Genomic DNA, 26,215 nt, shown 5'->3' on the forward strand with positions numbered 1-26,215 from the left:
AAGCCATAAAACCAGTTTAGAAAAATATCTGTAAAACACACAATGCATCATCCAAATATGTACATTTCATAGTGTTCGACAAAGACGCTTCTGGAAGAGTTTTGAATTAGACTAATGAATGGGGCTACTACCTTAACTTGATAGCCTGATCTTTTCACAATCTACTCAAAACCTTGAATAAATTCATACATCCAAAGAAAATTAAAAGATATGCAACATCTTTCCTTTATGAAATCTTGTTCTATTATTTCCAGAAAAGAAAAGGTCCTTAGGAAAATTCTGTTTCTATATGAATCACATAATGACACAGCAATACTCTAACTCCAGTGCTATCTGCTACTATAATACAAAGACACTAAGACACAACATTAAATAACCAAAATATTTTTGAGCAGGGTAACTAGAGTTAGACCTTCCCATTAACAGTCAAGATAACAGAGTGGTATTTTAAGATATTCTACATGGGTTGACTCTTGCACAAAAATGCAAACATGTTGTTTTGACTTACAGTTTATTTATTCCACTCAAGCAGCAATAAGTCAGGTTTTGTGACAAAACACCAAACAGTAAGATTTGAGAAAGCTTTGAGGGGGAGGGGTGATTTAGGAAGAACACTTTATGAGCCATTAGAAGTTTCATAATCCAGCTTTCCAAGGCCAGCTTTTCATTTGGAACAAAGTAAGAGCAGCTGCCCATGCTGAAGCGAGGTCAGCTTTCTTCCTGCCTGCCTCCCACCTGGACCACCAAGGCACTGCCTTATTGCTGACCTTCAGCAGTGGAAGATTCCTTGGTGGGCTGAAGCAGAGAGAAAATGGTGTGGAAAACCAAATGCCAGCATAAGAAAACAGGGAGGAGGAAAATATTTCTGCATGTCTTACACATTAGTCTATTGTCTAAAGTTTATAATAGCAAATGTCATTATATGAAGGCTAGCAGTCAAAAGTAATCCACAAAGCCCCCCTGAAGTTCCTTTCAGTCTTCCTTCCAGTTTTTGTGGGTTTGCAGTCCCTATCCTATTCAAGATTTCCTCCAAACCTGCTTGGTAGAAAATTCAAAACTAGTAAGGTTTGGATATATAAAGTACAGTGTGATCAAATGTGCAAACCAGAAAAACCAGCCTATAATTGCTGAAGATCTTTTTTGACTGTTCATGCACTCTTTTTGCATTCATGCAGTACAGATAAAAAGTTTTGCTTTAATAACAAAACCTCAAACACAACAACCCCACACCTCTCCACCACAGGAACTCCTTAATTACCTTTTCTGGAATTCTGGAGTCGGGAGGAGACTGCATGTTAAACAGATGCATAGTCAAAATACTGTGAGGGAAAGAGCTTTTAAGAGAGAGGCTGGTTATCTGTGTCATCAGCTTAAATCCATCCATCCATCCAGTGAGGGACTCCAAGGAGAACTACTCAAGACTCAGTTGTGCAAAAACAGTCTCCCAAAGTCCACACTTAAGCCAAGGACTGCAGGACAGCTTTTCCCACATAGAGCATCTGGGTATTTTGGCAGTAGCGTTACACTGGTGACACGTAACTAAGGCCAACGTCAGGAACTGAACCATTCTTTTAGGAAGACAGCACAACTCATTCAAGAATGCACATACCTTATGAAAGCAAGGAGAGAAAAAGATGGAATGAGTAATCTCATTCAGCTAAGATTAAGCTTCAGCAACAGCAGCTGCTTAGGAAGAACACTGTCTGGGGAAGGGAACAGAAGCTCTAATCCTCAGAGGCCGTAACCCCTACCCAAAGAACAGCTTCTCTGAGGATTCCCCAAAGAGCTGGAGAACAAGCAAGCTGCTACAGGTTCAGAAATAGTAGGATCATCCAGAATATAGATGTATATGCTCTGGTCCCACAAAGTCTTGATTTCCAGGAGAAGTCTGATCCTACAAAAGGAAATATCCCTTCAGCTGAACTTAACTGAGATTTGAGATAAAGGAGCAATAAAAACCAGCAGTTTGCCTTGCTGCAGAGCAAGTATTTAAATGTGGTTTGTATCACCAGGAAAGTTCCAGGTTTTTTTCAGATTTCCCTTCTCAAAAACAATATCCCTCACTGAAGCTGTTCAGACACAAGAGCTCTCCAAGCTGCAAACTGGGAGTGCTTTGTCATCTAAGCCTCTCACCAGTTGAAAAGTCTGGGAGGAGAAACAGAATTGGGCAGCTACAGGTAACTACATGCAGACCCTGAAACTGAAGTTTTGTTGGTCACACGGGAGCCATGAAACAAAGTTAAACAAGTAAAAATCAAGCCTGCTGTTTGCTTCCCCTTTCCTTACCCTGCGTTAGGGCAAAGGAGAAAGAAAAAGTATGTCTCAGTATCTTAAACCTAGAAAACAGGAATTGTTCCCAGGGAAATCTCGGGAACCACAAAAGTGGTAGTTGTCAACATCGAAGGCTGAGCACACAGCACTTCTGGATGATCCCAGTCCAAGACAGGTCACTGTTAAGGCACTGGTTTCATGCTCACGAGCAACTAGTCAAGTGCCAGGCCAGTAGCCACTGGAGTGAGAGTTACAGGAGAAATATGTGAATCTGACTTCAGCGTACACCAAATCAGGTTTTTTTCAGCCAGACAGGGACCAACACCCTTCCTTGGTTGCCAACACTAGAAAGCAAAGGAGAAGGCATCCATCATTCCCTGACTGTAGTGAGCTCAGTGTAGGAGACATCCCTCTGAGCTCAGACCGATAGGAGCTGGAGGAAAACAGAGTACTGTACAACCAAGCAAGCTGGCAGTGCAGGGCTTTTAATGAGCTTCCTCAAGTCACAGCGATAGGTATCTGCTGTTACTGAAATTAGAAGGCCTAAGTATGTATTACCACACACGTTATCCATACTAGGCATCTGCAGAGTCCAGAACTTCCTGAAGTACTGGCAGAATCACTATGGACAAGAGACATATCCAGAATTTCAAGACAAGTCTGTACATAACACATGCAGTCTTGAATTGAGGTCATATAAATACAAGCTCTGATGCAGACCCAATGGCTAGACAAGCTTGCTTCCACGGAAGGACAGCTCATGAGATGTTAAAAATAAAAAAGATAATGATCTTGTAGAAGCAAACCCATAGTGCTGAAGAATTCTGAATTGCTCTTATGACTGCCAAACACAGGTAACAATTTCTGCACACAGCGCTAAAGAGCTTGGAGCATTCAGTGAATGAACCATCACCACAAGCACTTTGCTGGGGATACATCCCCTCAAGAGTACTCCCTGTTTTTTCCTAAAATCTTTGTAAGTTCTTCGGTGTTGAGTAGGAGCAAAACAGCAGGATCCCAGAACAAAGTAGTCCTGCATCTAAAAAAGTATAAACACACCTCAGACAAGAGGCCTATAGTGGAAAGAAGAATCTTGTAGTCTCACAAGTCAGTCACCCCTCTAGTACTTCACTCAGTGCAAATATGACTACATCCGTAAAATGAGTAATTTTATAAAAGACTCCCAAACAGAGAAATATTTAGATAGTTATTTCAGTCAACAAAAATCTCAAAGCACTCTGGAAAAGAAGTATTTTCTGTTTTCTAAAAAAGGGGTATCAGCTGTGTGTTTCTTTGAAAATTTAGTGTTGGCCCATGAGGCTTGAACTGCTGTGTTTTCAAAATAACTGCCTCTCCCAACAAGGCCTTAGAGCATAGGAGTCACATCTACTCTTTGAAGCAGTTCCAGCTCCTCTGTTCCAGGAGAGCTGTTCCACACTGCTATCACTGAGTATACGCTACCTTATTCTTCCAACACAATTCATCCATTTAACACAATTTCATTTGGACATTACAGTTTGAGGTAACAGGAAAAGCACATATATCATTAGCTGCATGTTCCTCTTGGCACCGCATTTTCTTTTGGGAATGAAAATATATACATAACATTAGCAACAAATACTCCAGGAGCCTTCAATTTTATCAAAACAGGGTAACACAAAAATAACGTGCACACTGCCTTACACCTCCCTCATAGCACCAGAGCTCTGTCTTCAGTTCTGTGGTACAAGTCTCAGTCAAGTCCAGACACTGTGTCATACATGCTATAAAACTACATTCTATACAGCTCAGGATCCAACTGTCTCTCTCTACGGGGGCTTTGCAGTTCAAAGCTAATGTGAAAGTTGCACTTCAGACCTGTGTGAAGTCCCCCCATGACAGAGGTAATGAAGCATGTGTCCAAAACAGTAGCTAGGAATTCCTACTTTACAGATGCCTCAGACTCTTCTAACAGTTGTATACAAGCCCCTGTAGCCATCAGGCTGTTCATAATTGTGCTGCAGCACAGCCCACCTACACACCTGGAATGCAACAGCAGATTGTCACCACTTTTTAAAATTCTAGTGAAGTTCTCATTCAGTAATGCCAGCTTGCAACGTGTTACCCCTGACAGCAAGTTCCAAGTTCAAAAGGCAGTACCACTGTGCTCAGTCCATGTGGCTTCATTCAATCCAAAACCAGTTTCAGGTTTTCTCCTAACTTTTATGAAGTTCAGCCCAGCCCAGCTCTCAGGAGACATGCCCTTCTAAGACCAGATCCATTCCAGCCAATTAAGAGTCTGAATAGAACATGTGTAACAGGACAGACCTTTACCGCTACAGTAGGTGGTCCAAAATTTCCACTTTAAATCCTGAGGAATGGTAAGGGTAAGCATGCAGAAACCAGTCAAACTGGAACAAGGTAGTTTTAAACAAGTTGTGCTATACGAAGCTAAAGCAGTGAAATTGTTTCTTTCAGTGAAACGAGCGGCTCTGCTGCCTGCAGTAGAAATCCCCCTTGTAGCTTTTCCAGTGGCACAAACAATCGAGGACATTCCCTGATGGGCAAAAGCATCCAGCATCTGACCTTACACTACAGCATTTTAAACTCAGCTGAGGTAGTCTCTACTTTACCTAGCTCTGCATTACCACAGGACCAAACTCCCCCACGTTATTTCTGACACGGTTAAGGAAGCTGCAAACTGATAGGAATTGCACAGCAGTGGGTTACACAGCCCGGCTCCCAGAGGGAAGGGAAGTGGAAGCATACGGGGAAATGCAATGCTCCCAAGTTTAACACTAGCCCTGGTGATCACTGCACCTTCCTTTGCTTTCAAAAGGCACCCAACTTCATATAGAATCTGCTCCAAATACTGATTTAAAACAGATGTAGTTTAAACAGAGTTTACAAGAAAAGCATTTTTTGATCTTCTGTCTACCCTCTGAAGGGAGAGCATGAAAACAAAAAACAACATTAAGTCATAAAAAAAATAATTGTTGTAGTCCTCAGCAATTTTTAATTCCTTTTCCTTCACTAAACATCTGGGTTTTGTTAGAAAACACTGTAAAATGATTTTCCAAAACCTTTGACATGCATTCTGCTCAATAGGTCCCAAAACTTCAGGAAGGAGAGCTTCAAACCAACCAACAGTTGTTATTTATTAAGCCCTACTAATGAAATTTCTCTAACCATTTTCTTCTGTCTAGCCATTCCCTGCTATGTGCAAGGACAAGGGCATAGGAACTTAGCGTGTTAAGATGACGCTCATTTCATAGAAAAGGGCATTACACCAAGGAAACTATTATTCAAGCAGACTCAGTCCAATGAGCCAAGAAAAAGCTTCTTCTGCACAACTCAGGACTCTCAGGATACCTGTGTGATTAAGTTACTTCAGAACAAATTAGTGCTCCACGAACTGATTACACCATAAATAAGCCCAGTAAGAAAGAGGAGGATACTGTGTCTGTCAGTGGCTTCTGACAGCAGCTAAGCTCTACAGCTTTCATCCAGAATGAACACCAAAAAGCTGTCAGTACTAGAAGGATTTCTGGGTTTTTTTTTTTTCCTCAAAATTCACAAAGTACGCCAAAGCAAATGCAATATCTACAGCAGATAACTAATCACAAGAATCCTATACTTTCATTTTGTCTCATCACTCAAAGCACAAATTGCAGCTCTCTCCCCAACCTAATAATTATTCGTATGGCTGCATTTTGTTCTTCTCCAGTAGCAGCATGAAACTTGATTTGAGCTGCAGGAACCCAGCCAGTGACTATACAAGCTGCTGTTGTGATAGCACAAAGCAGAAGCCAACTCGGCAGGTAATTGGACTTGAAGTAGGAAAGATCTTCCCCAGTCAGCTTGAAACAGTAATTTCATAGGGGAGAAAATAGGTTGTCTTTATCTACCACAGGTTACCAAAGGAAAACTTTGATCCCAAGACAGACAGACATAATAAATACCAAGACATGGCAGCATAAAAAGGTATTAAAAGGTGGGAAGTTTTGTAGTCTATAGAAGATTGCAAATGTCTTTTGAATTGCTATCAAATTATTATTTGCTATATAATTGCTATCAAAGTATAAGAATGAAATGCTTAGGTATCAAAACGCAACATTCACTTGTTAGAACGGAGTACTTTTAGTGCTTGCTAGTTATAATCTCTTGCCTACTGACTCACCACTTCGGAAAGTTTCAAATGCTGTACATGCTATTACAATAGAATTCATTCATGCTTCCAGAATAATCCTAAGGAATCCTGGAGGGCTAACGTCAACAATTCATGCTTCCATACTTGAAGTAACTCAAACACACACGAAGCTCCTTCTTCATTTTTCTAAACTTCACACCCATGGATGTAATTCCAAAGCATTAGAAAACAATAATGAAATCTAAATGCATGCATACCTAAAGTCATGGAGTATTACATGACTTGAGTGTTCAGTATCACCAGCAACCTCACTGTTAATGCCAGCTGCCAGCACCCCCCCTCATATGGAACTGGGGGAGTTCTCTCCCAGTGTTATACAAAAATAACTTCTCCAACAACATCCAACAAGGAGTTAGTGATGGCTATGAAGAGGAGGAAACAGGAGTGAAGATCTACCTGTGTTTGCACAGGGAGAAAGTGTTAACCTAATAGCCCAGTGAACAGATTGGATGTGTACAGGAACATGAACATCTTTGCTTAGCAGAAATTGGGATCATACAGTTTTATTTAGACAGAGCTTATAATTCACCTACTTAAGATCTGTAAGAAAGATATACTGTCCTCAAATGTTACTGATTCTACAACATCATTAAGCTGGTTTTGTTTTCAGTTACAGACACCTCTTTCCCTGTCAGACATATATACCCTCAGACCATAAACCCCCCCGACAAATCTCCAAAATACAAAAAAAAATCCCTTCAAAATCCTCCCATGCCCACCTACCCCCCAACCCCCTGCCAAACTAGTAAACTCCAGTTTAGCATCTTAGTATCCCATCATTCCCAGGCGATTATTTTGAAAACTTACATCTCCCTCTCACCTGCAGCTCAGCACTCACTGGAAAATTTCTGCACAAGAAAACCATGTAACCATTTCACACACCTAGACTTGAGTCCCACAGCATTAACTATCATGTATGAAAGCAATAGTTAAGATAACTCAACCAAAATAAACATTACAACTAACTTTTCATTTTGTTAAACAGCCCTACTAGCTTGAAGATCAAAATCAGCAATCCTAGCTATGTCATGATGAACTAGTAGCAAACTTAAACCTAAGAGTTTGATAGTCACAGGAAGGTTTTCACAGATCATACGATCATGACTGATGACAGTCTTCCTCTTCATCATCACTGCAAAACAGTGCGGCCAGCAGGACCAGGGCAGTGACCATCCCCCTGCACTCTGCACTGCTGAGGCCGCACCTTGAATAGTGTGTTCAGTTTTGGGCCCCTCACTGCAAGACAGGCACTGAGGTGCTGGGCCATGTCCAGAGACAGGCAGCAGGGCTGGGGAAGGGTCTAGAGAACAAGTCTGATGAGGAGCAGCTGAGGGAACTGGGGGGGTTTAATCTGGAGAAGAGAAGGCTCGGAGGACCTTACCGCTCTCTACAACTACCTGAAAGGACGGTGTAGGCAGGTGGGGGTTGGTCTCTTCTCCCAGTTAACAAGCAACAGCAGAAGAGGAAATGGCCTCAATTTATACCAGGGGAGATTTAGATTGGCTATTAGGAAAAAATTCATCAAAAGGGTGGGTTTCCTAATTGGCTATTAGGAAAAGTTTCATCAAAAGCATTGGAACAGGCTGCCCAAGGAGGTGGTGGAATCACCACCCCTGGAGGTATTTGACAGCAGTGTAGATGTGGTGCTCAGGAACATGGTTTAGCAATAGGCTTGGCAGTCCTGGGTTAACAGTTGGACTTGATTATCTTAAAGGTCTTCCCCAACCTAAGTTATTCTATGATTCTATGAGACCCAAGTCAATCGAAAAAATGTGACTTGATTTCAAAACAAACTCTCTGGTCTAGCAAAGTGGATTACTACAATCTTGAGTAAGATTCATACACAGTTAATGAAAAGTCTCACAGTCCCCCTCCCCTCCCCCCAGCCGTGTACACAGACACAAACAAGAGACAGCATAAGAGTTTTAAGCTTCCTTCCTTACAGTAATACTGATTTTTACAATGCTCGAAAAAGTCTATCTTAAACTGTCTGGATTCTGTAAAATAGGGGACAGTAGAAAGTTTCCTGAATGGTGCCTAAGCACAGAGTTAATTAAAAGGCTTTTAAGTCAAATGCATAATTTTGTAGAGATGCATGCATATTTTAACAATACTCTGCTTGAGACTTATTACCCCATGCATTTGGCTTTCCCCCAGATAAACCCATATACACTCAGGTCAAACAATTCTAAATTTTCTTCAGCACCTCCAGAAGGCAGAGTGGCAAAAACCAAGCACTCCAGTGGAAAAACACAAAAAGGCACTGATTCATATGCAATTAGCTCAGCTAAATTTACTACTGAAACCATTGCTACTCCAGCTGTCCTTGACACCTGCATAGCAGGGACAATAGAACATGACAAGCATCCTCTCACTATCTATTGCAGTCTTCAGGCTAACACACTAACTTAAAATTGGTGACAGCTACAGTTCTTGAGCTGCTGCATTAATGCAATTAGCACAAAACCAGCCACTCACTGGAGACAGTCAGTGCTTTACCCACTCCTGCTAAATCAACCACCCAAAAAGCATCAGTACTCTAAAAAAACCATGTTTCTTTCTACTCAAAAGATTCAGTTTAAACAGTGACAGGCAAGCAAAGCAAAACAGAGAACTGGTATCTGAAAGGTCTGAAGGAAGGATGTAAAGGGAGGAAACTTGTTAATATCCTGTGCAGCACAAGTTCCCACTGTTTTATCTTCCTTAAATAAGAGTTAGGCTGAAAGACTGAGAGCAGAACACAACTTGAAAGGTCAAGTTGCACGTTGTTTTCTGAAGACAAAGGCAGCTTACTATTTATTTATACATTAGTCTATATTTCTGCAATCATTTACAGGATTTGTATGCAGAAACCATTCCTAGTAAAACAGACTTAGGCTCCAGTATCGAAGATGTCAGAAAAGCCTACTAAAGCATCTTAAAATGTAAGTGTCCTTTCTGTGCATCAAAAGAGCACTCACCGAAATCCACAGCATCACTGTTCTGGCGCACATCCACCAGCCTTGCCCCAGACAAAAGCTCATTTATAAGGGTTCAGAGAAAGTGCAAAATACATTCAACCTGACATTATCTACCTGAATCCAAATCCTCAGAGGAGGGGCTTTAATGCCTCAGACCCTATTCTATCTTTTTAAGGGCACTAATTTGTACAGCACACATTTTACCTGCACTACAATAACAATGCAGATAAACATTAACCAGATACCTTGTGGTGTTTAAATATTTTGCAACTAAAATGCCAAAATATCATCTGCAGTCCAAATGCTTAAGGCTATCCAGTGAGAACATGCGTGTATTTCCATCAGCTACGTAACACTTTTTTCATTTGTTACATTTTAAGCAAGAGACCAGAGCTACCAACACACAAACATATACTACAGGCCCATTTTGAAGGTTGATTTCATCAGGAAGATGTCACTCGCAGATGCTTTAATTCTGAGAACACTGAAAAGTACTTATAGAAACTGTTAATCCTAAAAGGCTACACATTTATCTGCACTAAGCAGGCCCTATACAATCTTGAAAACAAGCTCTGATATTGTGTGTTTTGAAAATTTTAGGTGTATACTGTGTATGGTATGCATTCTCAAAACATAATCCTGTACTACAGATTAAACAAAATTCTTTTCTTGGTGAAAACAGCGTAGGTTCTCTCCCTCCCCCAGTACGTATTTTGGTAAAAGTGATGTGCACCTCTTACAAACCATCCACTTTTGTGAGGGTCACCACAGAACTGCTCCTGCAGTTTGGCCCGAACTCTAGTCACTTTTTGCTTCTAGGAAAAAGGTTTTGAGAGAAGAGATGGCATAACTTCCTGCAGCTTGAAATATTTTCCACCACAAGAACTCTATCCTGAACAGTTCTACAGGTTAATACGTTACTATGTTAATATATTTACTGCTTTTCCTCCTTCACCAACACTAAACTCCAGGTAAGAACATACACAATATCATTATTAGCAACAAAAATTAAAGGCCAGAGGGATCATGACTTTTTTTATACCATGACAGTTATTTTCCTGAAGAGGAAAAAGACATACCAATCTTACAATCCAGTGAGAAAGAAATAAAAGTACTTTTTGTATTTGCATCACCCGACTACTCTATAGCTCAAATAAAACTGTTAGCTCTGGCAAAGTCATCTTTCTGAACAAAGACAGAAGGGTCAGATTATCTCATACCTGAGGTTAAAGACTGTTTTGAACAGTTAAATGGACTAAAATTAAAGATATACCCCCAGAAAGAAAATCCACTGCAGACTTCTTTAAAACAAATATGTCTGTCACAGAATGAACCAGGAGCCAGGTAAATCAGTAGTAACATATGAGTTGTTCTCCAGCCCAGATCATCAGCAGAACAGAATTCACCCCACTGCCCCATACCTTTGATGCTTGAGGAGTAGAAATCACGTGAACAGTGCTGGGCTTAACTCCATTTGCCTTCGGTCGCTTATAAAGGGCAAATCTGCTTTTCCTGCGTCCTCTGTCACCATTAGGGAGGGATCCATTATACCTAGAAATAAACAAAAAAGTTTGGCATAAGCCACCACCAGTCTGGAATAGAGAAAAGGAGAGCAGCAATTTGGTCACAATATCCTGATGTCAAACACATGCACAAAACCAAGAAAGGTAACCACCATGGTCAGGTTTGTTTCTTGAATTACAAACATTCAAACATTCTCTACCTACCAACGGCTGAAATTTTATTGATCATTAACAAGGTAATAAACTACAAATGAAACAGTTATTCAGAGCCATAAATACTTAACTCTACAATCCAAGGAATTTGGTATAACTAATCCTAAATCTTCTCTGTAAATTCAGAACATGGAGTTTTAAAAATGTTTTTACCCTGTCATCCCCTCCCCACATCTCATGCAGGAATGGAGAAGACAAGAGGAAGAACAGGGAAGAGGAAGAAACGAAGTCATTTAGGGGCAAGTAAAACTAAGTGATAAGGAATTTTACTCATAGAAGGTTTTTTTAGTTGTTTTCCCCCCTTTTTTTTAAACTCTAATCCTAAAGGCTTCATCTATTGTTAAAGAGGATGCAAGTGTTTTTAATTCACATGACTATATCTGAAGACTCACTAATGACTTCCTTTATCAGGTGTAACACTGTAGCCTTCGATAGTTCTTTCATCTTTCTCTGAGGACAGAGACCCAACAGATTAATTATTCAGAGAAGTCTTAAGCCTCAAGGGGACACAGCTCCTTCCCCAGGGAAGGCATCAACTGGAAATCTCTTTGCAACACATAAGCACAGAATTCACCATCACCCCACCCCGAGGATTTTGGACAAGTAAATGCTTTGCATCATAGCACTGTCACCTGTAATATTCTTAGTAACTCTCAGCTGGTCTATGAAGATCTCCAGGCTTTACTGTATAGATGCCTCTTGCATTCCTGATCCTCAGAGATTTCAGACTTTTGCCCGAAGAACTACAGAAGTTATTCCATTTATAAAATCTCATTTGCCTTACTGGTGAGTTCTGTTCTGTACTGATCACATATATCCCTCTCCTACAGTCTTTATGATTAAAAGCTAACATTGCAGTCAGGAAAAGAATATGAAAAGGAGAAGAAAGAGGAAGATTTAAAGGTGACTAACTCCCTGCAAAGCAAAAGAGGTTAAAAAAAGTTAGAAGAAATCATTATTTGCTTACAGATACACCCAGAGGTAGCTTAGCTCTACCATCTGCCACACTATCTGCAGATTAAAATCATTTGTTTGTAGCCCTGCAGAGGGCTAATAGCTACTCACTGTTGGGCTATAAGAACAGTTCTATAATAATCACCGACTAGGAAAAACAATGCAGTAGCCCAGAACCTTTTTTTATTGTTATTTGTAACTAGCTCGTGTAACAAGAGAATGCACTTGGAGAGCCTTGTGTCCTTTTGCAAACAAACGAGAAATGGGTAGTGGTTGAACGCAAGCTGTCTCAGAGTTGAGGCTGTGGAGCAGCCCTGTGCAGAAGGCTTACTGCTCACTTCAGCAAGGTTCACCTGCTGTCACACAGGAAAACAGGCTAAAACTTCATACGCACAATGTCTAAACACCAGTGATCTGAATTGCAGGACTGCTGAACATTTGTGAGCACAAAAAAAGAACCAATTTAAATTTGAGATTATTTCAGTCTTAAGTACCCTAGAACATCAAAACAGACTTTTTTATATACATTTAATACACGATGCTAGAGACTTAATAATAAGTTAAGAGCTTTTCAGCTGGGCTACAATTAAACTTTATCTCCCACTACCATTTTCATAGAGAGAAATACTGTATCTTTCTGGAACATTAAGAGATTCCCAGCACAGTGAAAAAACACAGGAGCAAACCACTATTATTTCAAGCCAGGCCCACCCACATCTTGGAAACTTGTTATTAACCCTATGCAAGAGAAAAGTAGCACTCTTAACACAGCAGATCCTTGTCACAAGAGAGAAACTCCTAAAAGATACATCAACACAATCCACAGGCAACTTAACTACTAGCCCTTAAAATAGGAATTACTTGATTCTCCAGCTTGCATCTTTCTAGATATATACATGTGCTTTCTTTCAAAGACATTATTACTGTGAATATGCCAGCAAGTTTTAACTTGCCTGAAGACAACATTCTTTATACAAGTATTTTTATCTGAAAACCTGAGAAAGCAGTAACTCCTTCAGAAATAATATTTAACTAGTATCATCACTAGCTTTATATTCTGTAAGTAAAATTTTTGTATTTGTGTAATTGTTAAGCAGTACTGAACTAAAGTGGCTCCACTGAAAGTTAAAACCAGGCTAGTGGGGTTATTTTGTTTGTTTTTTCTCATGTTCACAAAACAACTGTAACTGAGAAAGGCTACTTGATTTCATTTCAGGTCTCTGTGGGATTTAATTACCTGTTTTTAAAAGAGAGAGAAACCACTCAAGGTTAAAAGGCCTTTTGGAAACTTTAAATAGGAAGAAAATACAAGCAAACTGAAAGTTTAATTCATTCATCCTGATTAGCACTGACAAGTCTGCATGAAGGTTTTCCTTGTGCCAATTTCTAAATTTCATTTGCACAAAAGGGCAGGAAGAATTGAGTGGCAGATTTACTATTCGTTATGCTTTAATTACAGACCTGCAAGTTTTATTTTGATCTGACATTGGCAAAAAGAGCTAGGACAATTACTAGGCATCCATGTGTGTGTTGTGTTGTTTTGTTGTTGGGTTTTTTTGGGGTGTGGCTTTTATTTTGGGGGGGGGGGGGGGGGAGGGGCAGGGATCACTCTTGGAGAACTCTCCACAGCTAGCAGACACCTTCATTTTTTCTAGGCCAGGACTCTCAGCTTGTCCACTACAAACCAGCACTCCCCATGGCACTCTTGGCCACACCTTTCCTTGCCACTACCTAAGCAATCTTCATACCAAACAAACCAACCTCGGGATCTTGTCAGCCGCAACAGGACTCGCACCCACTTACCCACCCACTCAGGGTTTCTGTCCTGGTAAGGGTGCAACTAAGGTTGCTCTTGAGGCAGCAGACCCACGGTCACTTCTTGGCAAGTCCCTGCCTTTCTGAACCAAGCTGTCCCACAGGACACAGTGAGTTTCAGCATTCAGGAGGGGGAATACAAGGCATGTCCACCCACACCTTGCCAAGTCAGCTCTTCTAAGCACAAGCACAAGGAACTATAGCAAGAGAAAAAGCCCTCTCAATTTTTCTCAGCTGTTCTACTGAGCAATGCCTGGTGAGGAACAACTGCCTCCTCCCAGGCAGCAGCAGGATGGAACCGCACAGCAAGAGGAGGGACATGGACAAAAGGCCACCAGTTCCCCATCACTGAACACTGGAAGACTCCAAGCTTCCCTATAACCAACAGCAGCTTCATAACCAAAACAGAAGCTCCTTGCTGAATCCCCTCCCGACTCCTCTCCACAAACATCTGGCCCTTTCCCTTTCCCCACACCCTTCCGATAGCTCTAGAAGCCTGATGCAGCTTAGGAACGAGCACATTAGCATGCCAGTATTTTGCTTCACAAGACAGCTAGCACTACCAAACGATAACCTGCAGCTAGAACTCTACTCCACCTCACCCAATGAACAAAACAAAGAAAAACCTACCAGATTTCATAGAGACAGAATGACCATTTCTGAGACAGTCCTGCTCACACACTGATCTATGGGGCACTTCAGAAGTTCTCCAGATGTTCCAAAGCAGATCAATGCATATGGTAAGAGCAGTCCTATACTTCTTCCAAGTGCTTCTCAGTTAACAGCAATACTGGGACAACTAGCATTATGAAACCTTGTGGGGATAATTATCTCTGTTAATAGCACTATTCCTTGCAAATAAGGGAGTGGTGCTGGCATAGGCTATGGGCACCATAATTATCAAAGCCAGTTTCCTACAGATTTGCATCAAACAGTTGAGGACTTTAGTATATAATGAACTGCAAACTCCAATTAAGTTTTTCCCATGGTTGGGATATGTAATGCAAGTCTCTCCTCTGCATGGATTCATGGCTGTAGAGCAAGACCACACATGCTCCATTCCATAGTTCAAGCACTGTGGCAAGTTCCTATTTTCTACAAGTCTTGTATGAACCTACTTGACTACTTCAGAGATCATCAAAAACTTTTGAACCATTTGTCAGACAGCTTGTTTTGTTTTTTTAAAAAGAATCAGGCTTAGCCAGTGGCAAAGAGTAAACAAGACCTCAGTTATTTATGACAAGAGCTCTAAAAAAATCTTGACTTGCACCTTGACAAGGCTTCAACTCAGGGAAGTCATCCTCAAAATTAAGCAGAATATCTACTAGCCATCAGACACAGAAGCTGCTGCATATAACAGATTTAAAATTTCTTTAACAATGCTATGAAAATACAAACTATCATTACACTTAAATACTTCTCCATACTTATGCAACCTACCTCATAAAAGACTACAAACTAGAAAAGTAGTAATTTCCACAGATTAAAAAAAAGCGCAGTAATTTCACTCTACTTTCCTCACCTACTACTAGTAGTCTACCGCACACTTCATTTTTAGATGCAAACCATCCCATTTCACAGACTTAGCTATGAACAGATGACATACTACAGTTCAGTTACTATCATGGTTCTAAAAATGAGTAAGAGAAAGCATATCCTTGCTGTGCTAAACAATAAAGCTGCAGAAGTAAAGCCAGACTTGAGGGAATTTTTTTCTTTAAGTATGTTCCGATTCCAAGTTTGGCATTATCCAGTAGTATATACTCCACACACAAAAAAAATTCAGTGTATGCTTACACTGTATTTTTACCATCACTGAACTAGCACAGGCCAACACTGCTGCCAAAAGCAGCAGTCCTACCTTTCATTTGCTAGTTTGTTCCTGCTACTTCTCTCCCTGGTTCACATGAAGGGGAAACAAAACCCGATTTATGCTTTAAATTTAGTTTTAAACCACAAATGCCTTGCTCTCCAGTTCACTGCAAAGCCACAGAAGCACTTATGTCAGCAACAAGGGAAAAATGGCATAGAGGGATAGGAGAGATTCCCTTGGAAGTGCTGCAAGTCCGAAGTTATCACGACATCTACAACATTGGAACTCTAAAGATACATTATTCAACTCCACAACATCCAGCCACAGAGTTTTTCACAACTGTATGCTCAAGTCTTGACTAACTGGAAAGTCCTCTCCTGCTGAAGCATCTAACATTTACTCCCTTGAATGTAGATTAAAAGGGAAAGTCGCATGCTACTTTATATCAAAACACAAACAGAAAGCTTCAACATATACAATGTTGACATAAAATTAAGTGAACTTGCGTCTCCTTTGATGTAATACCACCGCCAGCACTCACTCTTTACACCATCACCCCTTGTATCATACTGAACTGTTCATTCTGTATCTAGAACCAACAGCAAAATAACTTGAATGGCTTTGGATATATATTTTTTTTTTAAGACAACATTTATTACAGATACATTCTTCTGTAGCAGAACTTAATTGGCAGACAGCAACTGCTTGTTCTATGATCTCAGAATTTCAGTGAAACAGAACAGTGAAGTTATTCTCAAACTTAATCTCATTGGGAAGTGCTGCCAATTAGGAAAAGCAAAGGTAGGTAGTACTTCTCTACCAACAGGATAGTACTGGTTTATTTTCTCCTTTGAACTCCATTCTCTGGTACTGTGTATCAGTATTACAGATATTAACTCATTATGAATTTAAGTCTAAGCTTGTCTCCTGCTGATTATTACATGTATCAATTTCTGTCTCAGAAGCAGCCTCCACTACCAGAGGTACTGTTAATTGTCAGCCTGTTCCTGTAAGTGAAGTTCTGGCAGTGAATGCAAGACTGCTTCTTGAACAGTGCAGTGCTTCATAGCTGACTACAACAGACTACAACAAAAATCTTTTAACTTTGTAGTTTCTTGGAGGCTGGAAGGAGAACACTGTTGTCCTCATCATCATCACCCCCCAGCACTCAACAAGCAGCTCAACAAGTCTAGACTGACCAGAAGGTTCCCTTCTGTCTCCCAAAGATGCACCTTCCCAACTGCTTTGCATGTACCTTTGGCACAATGCACAGCTGCTTCCTGATCAGAATGATAGAAAACAGAGTTAGAACTCCAAGGAATCCCCTAGTCCATACCACAAGGCTTGATCTAGTCCATCTATGACATTTGTTCTGGTTCGTCTGGAAAATCCAGGCCTCACCACCTCATTTCAACATTTTCAGTTAACACTCTCCCCATGCACACAGCAAGGGAGATTCAGGTCAAAGTCAGTCTCCTGGACTCCTGCCAAATCTACCAAAGAACCTAAACAACCTAGTTCCTTTTCTTTTCCACAGCAGGCGCATGTGCTACAAGATTTGATTCCCATCTGATCTATCTTTCTTTCTGAAAAGATTTTAAGAAGTTGCAGCAGCAAACTGAAACACCCTGCAGAAGAGTTTTTGTTACTATAATAACTATAGCAATGAGTAACTCTGAGTAAGCAAAGGGCTTCCATCCTTTGGGTAGCAAAAGGCACTGATCCAAGACCTTTGGTTTATGCAACCTTGGAGGAAGTCCCGAATGAAAGACAGTTCCACCTCAAACTCTGCTGGCTAAGACATCTCTATAGGCATAAATGCTTCCTAATCTCTACCAGCAGCACAGCTTAATAAAGCTGTCTGCCTGCAGAGAAAAAAAATCCAAACCACTCAATTCCAAAGCCCCAAATAGTCTCATGTCTTTCCCCAACTAAGAGCAATGTTTTTGCATCTGTGAACTTGATTATCCCTGAAAAAGGTATGGTAGTTAACTGTGGCTATAATCAGCTGCTGCTTTTTTTTTTTTTTTTTTAAGAGATAAGTGTGTGTTCTTACAACTTGCATCTGTGAGGCCATTTTACTCTCATAAAACACTTTAGGAAGTACTCCCTTCTCCAGTACTTCTGGAATACTCATTGGCACAGCGATCAATGCTGTGCATTCACCACAAGCATCCTCTTCCCCAGCACCAAATTTCAGCACTGCCTGCCTAGTTTACTGCTATGTGTACAGTTCTAGAGCTTTCATAAGAGGTTGCAGTGCTTCACTGAAATGCAGTCTGATCTGATAACTATAAGGATTATCAGGCACATTTTTCAAAGGAGGCCAATTTACATCACTGGGTAGTGAGTAAGGGTTTGTTGGATTTTTTTAGCTACCCTTCAAAAGTTGCTCCTAATAGCTCCTGCTACCACTAGGAACCTAGCAGTCAGCTTGACCTAGACACCATGGAAAAACAACTTCAGAGGCACCTACAATAGATTAGATAGGCTAGAACCTACTTCCCTCCTTCACTAGGTATACAAATTAACTAGAACCTTATCTAATGAAAACACCACAAGAAATCATATGTGAAGCAGCTGGGGTTCTCCAGGGTAACCTTACTTCTCCCTTGGTGTTCTGAACAGAACTGGTTGCTCTTCTGGTTCACAGGGAGAAAGACTATTTCTGGCTGCTATACCCCCCTCAGCAATGTAAGGATCTGGTACGCTACAGTACAGATTAGAATAGTTCAAAAAGTGGCCTGTGAATTACTCTGCACACTCCCCCCACTGTCAGCAGGACTAGCCCACTAGTATAAGAACTGTAACATAATAGTTAAAAAAAGAAATAAATAGGTTTTTTTAGGGAGAATATTTATAGAAAATACGGCTGACTAATCCTCATGCATGCTTATCCTGCATAATATAGGCAATTCAAGAATATACACCTGCTCTATATTAACTCCATCCTATACAAAAAGTTAAAGTATGGTATTGGCTGGCAAATACCAAATCTGTTGTGCCAGAATTGCTTTTAGTCAGCTTTATTTACACTACACATCCAGTTTCATTCAAAATTCCCAAACCTCTCTGCTATTTTGATACTCCCCTCCTCACTGACGTAGAGGGAAAAAAAAAATACAGAGCAAGAAAATATAGAAGTAGCAAAAGCAACCAGTCTCAAAGTGAGGGGCAGGAGAAGCTGGGGCTTTATGAACAACTACTTGTAACAAAGATGACAGAGGTCCAATCAGGAACAGTTTTGGCACTCGTGTAAACTAGCTGATATTACTTTTGGGGTGGGAGAAACTTATCACAGAGGCTTCTTGTAACTCCTTGACCACATTTTTCTTAGCAAGCACTTTGCTACTTGCCCCAGATTATTCTGGAAATTAATTTGTTACTTCTGCTTTTGTGAAATCAAAGACAGCAGACCCTTGTCACCACTTTCGAAAGTTTCTGTAGAAGTTTCAACTGGCATTGCAATGTCATTTTAATTAAAGAAATCAAAGATCTTCAATTGCACATGTTAATGACAATGTGGAAATAGGTATTTTGCAAGGCAGTAATGCAGGGCATTTGCTGTACAGGCTTCTGCAAGACCACTATATAAGGAGCACAAGTGTTTGATTAAAAGCCAATACTCTGGAAGAGCCTAAAGGAGCATGCTGATGCAGATTACTAGAGCATCATGGTAAGTATCAATTAAAGTAGTCAAATAACCTGACAGTTCCAAACAACTTCATAGCTGAAAACCTATATAGGCAGCCCAGTTAAGCACTACAGCCAGAAAAAGGATATAATCTCACTTAAAACACAAATTTCTTAGAAGCTATCCATAACCATGATACTACTGGGGGAAAAAGAAAAAAAAAAAAAAACCAGCTACCTTCAACACGAAAAACCCCACCAAAACCTCATGTTTAGCTTACTGTTATACCAACTCCAATACAAGTAATATGCCAGAAGAGCATTAGAATGCAAGGGGTTTTCCTTTTAGAGAGCCATGGGTAAGGAATGCTGTTCTTTCACATAATGATTTCTTTAACAATCCTTATATCCAACATTCTGCTGCTCCCCCCAGCATTCATTTAACAAGGAGGCAATTTTATTCAGTGCTTTGAGCCCATCTCCAAAGCTGTCAACTAAAAACTATTCACCACTGCGTAAAACCAACAATGATAGTGCACAGCAAAATACAGGGTATAAATTAATCAACTTCATTTCAAAGGATGCTTTTTATCCTAGCTAAAAAAGCATAAGAGGTGGGCAAAGCACCATGTCTAGCGAATCCGCTTTCCAGCCCTAAATCTCTCATGCCATAGAGGAAATGCTATTCCTCTGAGAACTATCTATAAGCTAGCCAAATGCCACTGAAATTGTTAGATACGGCATTTTGTTAAACTAAATACAAACACGATAGAAAGTGAGATCTAGCTTTTACTGCATTCAAAACAAGTCAGAAAAACACAAAATCCCTTTCAAAGGGAAGTACTATGCACAGCTGGGTTTTGATGCAAGAGAGAAAGAAATGAAGGAGGAAGGCTGTTTATCCAAAACACCATAGACTTAGGATCCACACACTCTGGAAACAATTTACAATCCCCGATCAAAAAAAGGCTGCTAGTTTCAAAATGAAGATAAACTAGACTTCACATAATGCAAGGGGACAAGAGCTCAAAACACACCTGCCCTGACATCCCAAACATGCTCCCAACCTATTTGTGCTTCACACATACTTGAAGGTGCACAAGCAAGCTGTTCAAATTTTAGTCTGAGGCGTGAACAGTAAGAACACCGTATTTCATCCGAGACTTCATTACATTAAACATTATGGAGAAACTACATTTGAGTCAAAGGACCATTTGGCCCATTTAAAAAAAAAAAAAGAAAGAAAAAGCACAATCCAGACAATTCATTTTCTAAGCAATCAAATGCTTCCCCTAAAACACTATCAAGGACTATTTGACAGTTCACATTTTTGTAAGAAAAAGTGACAGCTTTCTTATAACTTCAGTTATTCTCCAAATACAAGTAGTTGTAATATCATTTTTGTGATTCCACATACAGGAAGTTCCAGGATGTCTGTTACTTATAGCTTTTTCAAACCCTCAGGCATGACAAGATTCTTCTTAGGTTAGCTCCTGTATCATTTAGCACAGAAGAGAGAAAATTTGCATCCATTTTGTGAATATAGGTGATCTCACAGGCAGTGTACTGAATAGAAAGCGAAGCACTCAGCTACTGTATCTGACCTGCAACGTGTCAAATCCTAGCAATTTTAACATTCCTTTTAGTTACCCAGATGCCCTTACAAACACCCTGTTCAATCCCAACTGCTTAACAGAATCCCAAATGTTTGCCTTGGAAGCAGAAAATAAAGAATTGGCTTTCCTTCTTCATAGCACTTGCAAGCATTACTGGCTTTCTGAATGCAGCAGCTTCCTTAATATCACTGGTGCTGCTGCATCATCACCAACGGCTACAGCAGCGCAAGCAGTCCAAGGCAAGACAATCAACCACACAGCCTGCTCCAAGCAGATTTAGAGCAGGTAAGTGAAGAGAAAACCCAAAGAATTACCTTTCTACCTTCTGCTGCCCAGCAAGTTCTAGAGGTTGAAGTTTCCAGATGGAGGTTATTTTAGAGGGCAGCTGCACTACAACCTAGCAGATACACCAATCTAGCTGAGCATAATTCTGTGGTTACGTTTAGCATGTAGTATTCAGCTTGGGTTCCTTAAAAGCGTTCCTGTTTTTAATTCTTACTCTCCAAACAATATAAAAAAGAATGAGCATTCTGAGGTAGATATAGAAATAAAACCAGTGGGACATAAAGGACACACAGACAAGCCTGGAAGAACTGCACAGCCCTGGAAGTCTGGAGAGCACCATGAAGCAACACAGCATAACACCTAGAACAGCTAGCAAGGAAGCTAAGCAGTACCTGTTCTTTGGTAACAAGCATGTTATGTGCCCCAAAAACCCATACAGGCTAAGTTATTCTTCACACCCAGTTTTAAAGAGCTACCTGAAACCTACCAGATCAGGGTGTTTAAGTACACAAGTATCACAGCACAGCTGAAGCTGTGGGTTTGTTGTTGTTGGTTGGTCGTTTTTTTTTTTTTAAAAAAAAAGGTCTTAATAAACCAGAAATTAACAGTGCAGCAATGCAGAGAACTAGACTTCAATATATCTTCTTCAGACTTAAACCACACTGACAACTCACTAATTCACAGCAACCTTGGGTGTTTGCTTTTATCACAATCTGTAACAAAGTTAATCAGACACCTCTAGCCAGCAAAAGAACTTGCAAGGTTATGAAATGTTTACTGATCAGCAAAACCAATTCTAATGTATATAGCTTTATGAAAAAACGTTTCAGTTTCACACTTCTACCCACAGAATTTTGAGATTTTTCTTCCCTTAAGAGGGCTTCCCAAAACATTACATCAAATAAACATTGACACTTCACACGTCTCAGAACACCAACACAAATATTCAAGAATTATAAGGTATCTGCATGCACCTACTAAGAATGAATCAGTCACAGAAGTGGTGCATTCCTAATGCTTTTCATGTCTGAATTCTCAGAAATTCTGATCTCTAGAAGAATCTAATAGGCAGCTTCTTGCAGCAACTGCTGGAACAAGAGCTTTTGCACTACTGCTGTCTCTAGATGGGAAGGCACATTACTTTCACTGATGCAGAAAGACATGGTTTTATGCAAAATAACTATGCAAGACTGTTTATATACAGACGTAGCCACTGAAACCCTAAAGCCACGCGGAAGGCTCTTACAGTGGCTAAGTTTCTTAAACGACAAAAAATTTCACTTTGCTTATTTGCAGCGCTAATGCAGCCTGCCTACTTCTGATTAAATACTCTACAAATTAAAGTTTCATAGATTTTGCATTTATACATTCCAACAGATATTAAGTAATGCACACAAGTGGCACAATGGTTTGTAGAAGAGAAAACAAGTTTAAAACCACATGCAGTTATCCCTCAAATTTTTTCCTTTGAAAATCCAACTCTTTTTTCTTAGCCAAAACCCACAAAGACAGTCAGTATACTATTACTATTTTTGTTCACCAACTTTCAAAAAACAAGCCATCCTATATGTTTCTCTATTTATCTAGATTTCTTTGATTTTAAAGGATCCCCTATGGAGCAAACCAGACCAAGAAAACAGAGGATCTGTTCAAATCAATGTTTCCAAAAGTACAGGCTATAATTCCAAACAGTATTACAGGACTCAGAAGTAGCACTTGCAAGCCAAATGGAAATTCAGCTGTAGAAATAAAGCTCATGAGCCCAAGAGTGAAATTGGAAGTGGATTCCCCAGCAAAGCACGTCCGAGAAAACTAGTTCAGAGACACAGAAATCAAATAATTGGTTACAGCTGGCTGCCTGAAGAGATTCTCTTTTGCCCTCAAGTTTTTATACCTGACATCACTTTCTATAAGGGCATCTTCGCCATGATACACTGTTTTTAACTGAATAGGGGAGCAGTACAATGCCAAGGAATTCTGCATCCTACTCCATTGCCAGTGCAGGAGGATATGCAAGTACAGACATTAACTTATTTTTATGAGGGTTTTGCAGATACCCAAGTTCTTACCTCTCTTCCCTCACTCAGCTAAAGATACTGCATATGCATTTTAGAAAATAAAGACCACATTCCCTCACTACTCTGCCAATACTCTGGCATTATACCTATATCTGTAAGTCTCCCACAACTGTTTTACTTTCATCTTACAGCCCTATTAAAAACAGAAGAAAGAGCTATAGCATTTGCTTCTACTATGTAGAAATCTTTCAGGCAAGAGATGCCATTGCTCTACCTCCAACAGAGGATAAGATCAATGTACAGAAACACTCATCCCCCATCAGCCTGTTTCAGTATCTTTGCCTGTAAAACTCCAAAGTAAATCTTATGGAACTGCCCATTATAACGGAACGAGCCTGAAGTCCACTAGAGAGGCATTCACATCTGGACAAATCCCAAACTTCTCCTTTCAGAGTTTTGGCCAAGGACAAAAATCCTCTACTAGGCTATTTTACAACCATGTGGAAAGGGAAGCTTTTCACATCCAGAAAATTTAACATTTATATGAAGTAACACAGAATAGTCATCTTAGTTCTGAACTGAGCTTGTACATGAGAGGCAAAAGTGTGAGGCTGCTGAACTACACAGGACATTATTTGCAATTCCCCAAACAAAAGTTTCAGGCTGTGTTCAAACTGCCTCCAAAAAGCTCGTTGTCCAAGAAAAGCAGACAGTTGGGGTTATTCTTCAGGGACACCTTTTTCTACTGAAGAATCAGAGATGAACTAATACAAAGCAGAAGTACGTACCACCACAAGACCTATGTTCTATACTGAGTTCCTCATGAAGTACACTTACTTAAGGCTCTTCTAGTACCCCAATAAACAACCAGAAAATTTTTGATCCCAAGGCACTGTCCTGACTTGTATACACAACACAACGAACATTTACTATACTGAAGTTTTCTTCAAACACACCTATGACAGACCTTACGGTGTGGCCCAGGCTGCCCTAGGGATTACAACACTTCTACAGCCAAACCCCTTCCCATTGTTACCTGCAGTGCCAGAACATGTGTCCATTCCCATTCCAAGGCAACATCCCACCATTACTGCAGGCAGTAGAGGTGAAGCAATAGCAGTGACATAGAAAACAACCGAAACCCAAGGAGTTTCATAAGTCAGAGAACCAAAGCATGATTTCCCCTGGGTATGTCTTGCAGTTGGATTCCTTCTTTGTCTACTGAGGTGACAGCTCCAATTGAAGGTTTTCTTCAGAGGTGAGAATTGTAGTCACATGAATTCCCTGATGTCTAACAAGGCGGGGGTGTGTGGGGCTCATTCATCTTACAGGCTCTTCTCAATAGAGCTCAAACAGCATTGGGAGGCTTTGGAATAAAAATCAGTGACATACTTCATTGCTAGTTACAGACTACAACCTCACCTGTCACTACATCTTTCAGGAAATCACAGCATATTCATCAGAGGCAGATGGAAAATTACTGGAATAGGGACCCAACAGTGCCAACAGAATTGAGGATGCAGTGTCCTCCTGCAAGAAGGTTGCCTAGACAGCCAGGAGCAGTAACTACCTCAGACATCTGCCCCTACCCAATGTCTGCCCTTTACAGCTTCAAAGAGGCATCAGATCTTTAAACAGTTTATCCCACATCACTTAAATACAAGCAGTTCTAGAGGTTACAAGGAGTTACCATGACTGGTTTGAAACAGGTTTTATGCCAAGACAAACTACACATCTGAACAGTCATTACCCAGACTTTTGTTCTTCGAAAGCAAAGAAAGATAAAACCAGCAACAAATAATAGGAAGCTAAAAGGTCCTGTCAAATTCTGTTTGCTATACCACCTTCTGTATTTTGACAACAGCTGTCACACTCTGCATAGGTCTGTACATCAAATAAAGCTCCTCTTCCTTCAAAAATGGGCAACAACACATGTAAAACCTAGGAGCGGAAGGAGGAAGAAAATTAAAAGTTTAGAATAACCCTAGCCAGACCAATCTTTAGACTTAGTAATGAATATAGGTGGGAAGTTACCTTCACCGAATAAACAAGACTCACATCAGCTTCACTTAGCTCATGCACAAGAAAATGGCGCAGGTGGGAGAGATCACTTCACACATCTGGTTTTAATGAACAAGTTGTCTTCACAAATTAATACACTTATTTTCTGTACATTAAAGGGCACCAATTATCCACAAATGTTTCTTTCAGTTTAATTCAACTAAGCATTTTGCTCTAGACTTATGCATGACAAACTCATCTTTAATGCACTTCTCTAACTCTACATAGCACAAAATATCACACTTTTACCACCTGACAGTCTTAACAAATTTCATCAGTTCACAAAACTGAGACAGCTGTTTTTTCTCAACTGCCATCTCTGCCCAAAACTTACAAATCAGCCCATACTCCTGCTTTGGGTCTGAATAGAGTCTGCAACTGGAATGCAGCCAACCCCAAATCCAGTTCCTTCCTTCCTGCCTGCACTGGCTACAAAATGCCCAGAGGAGAAAGAGTAAATCACTTTTGCCACAGAAAGATCTGCTTACCCTTTAACAAAGTATTATTTTACAATTGCTCTCTCTACGCTGAGAGTTTTGCAGTAGGTAAAGCTTTAATATAAACCGGTCTCCTCCAAGGTGTTTAAGGTGCAAACTAGTAATATATGATCAGAGGCCCATTCCTGAATTCAGTTGGAAGTCACATTGCACATGATAAACTAGGAGAGTACACTGAGCTTGACTTAGACCCTAGGTTTGCTTACAGAGGGAATTGTACTTTATATTTTGTATTCTTTCTGCATCCTTACATGGAAAGGTATTTGCTATATTATACTAGCCTTTGCATGTTGGAAACAAAACTTGAGTGCTATATATCTAGTTTTATTGCAAGTACTGCAGCTGGAAGTGTGATTGTGCAACCATA

General features: G+C 40.2%; 1 protein-coding gene across 3 annotated transcripts in view; it reads right to left on the reverse strand.

Annotated features, from left to right (window-relative positions):
• Positions 1 to 26,215, reverse strand: part of PELI2 (pellino E3 ubiquitin protein ligase family member 2) — a 78,655-nt gene that overhangs the window by 41,418 nt on the left and 11,022 nt on the right. For all 3 annotated transcript variants that reach the window (XM_037395031.1, XM_037395030.1, XM_037395032.1), the window contains exon 2: positions 10,842 to 10,971. In XM_037395031.1, the coding sequence (XP_037250928.1) occupies positions 10,842 to 10,971 (130 nt within the window). The remainder of the gene's footprint in view (positions 1 to 10,841; positions 10,972 to 26,215) is intronic.

This window comes from Falco rusticolus, chromosome 7 (assembly GCF_015220075.1).
Source record: "Falco rusticolus isolate bFalRus1 chromosome 7, bFalRus1.pri, whole genome shotgun sequence".
Classification (NCBI taxonomy): Eukaryota; Metazoa; Chordata; class Aves; order Falconiformes; family Falconidae; genus Falco; species Falco rusticolus.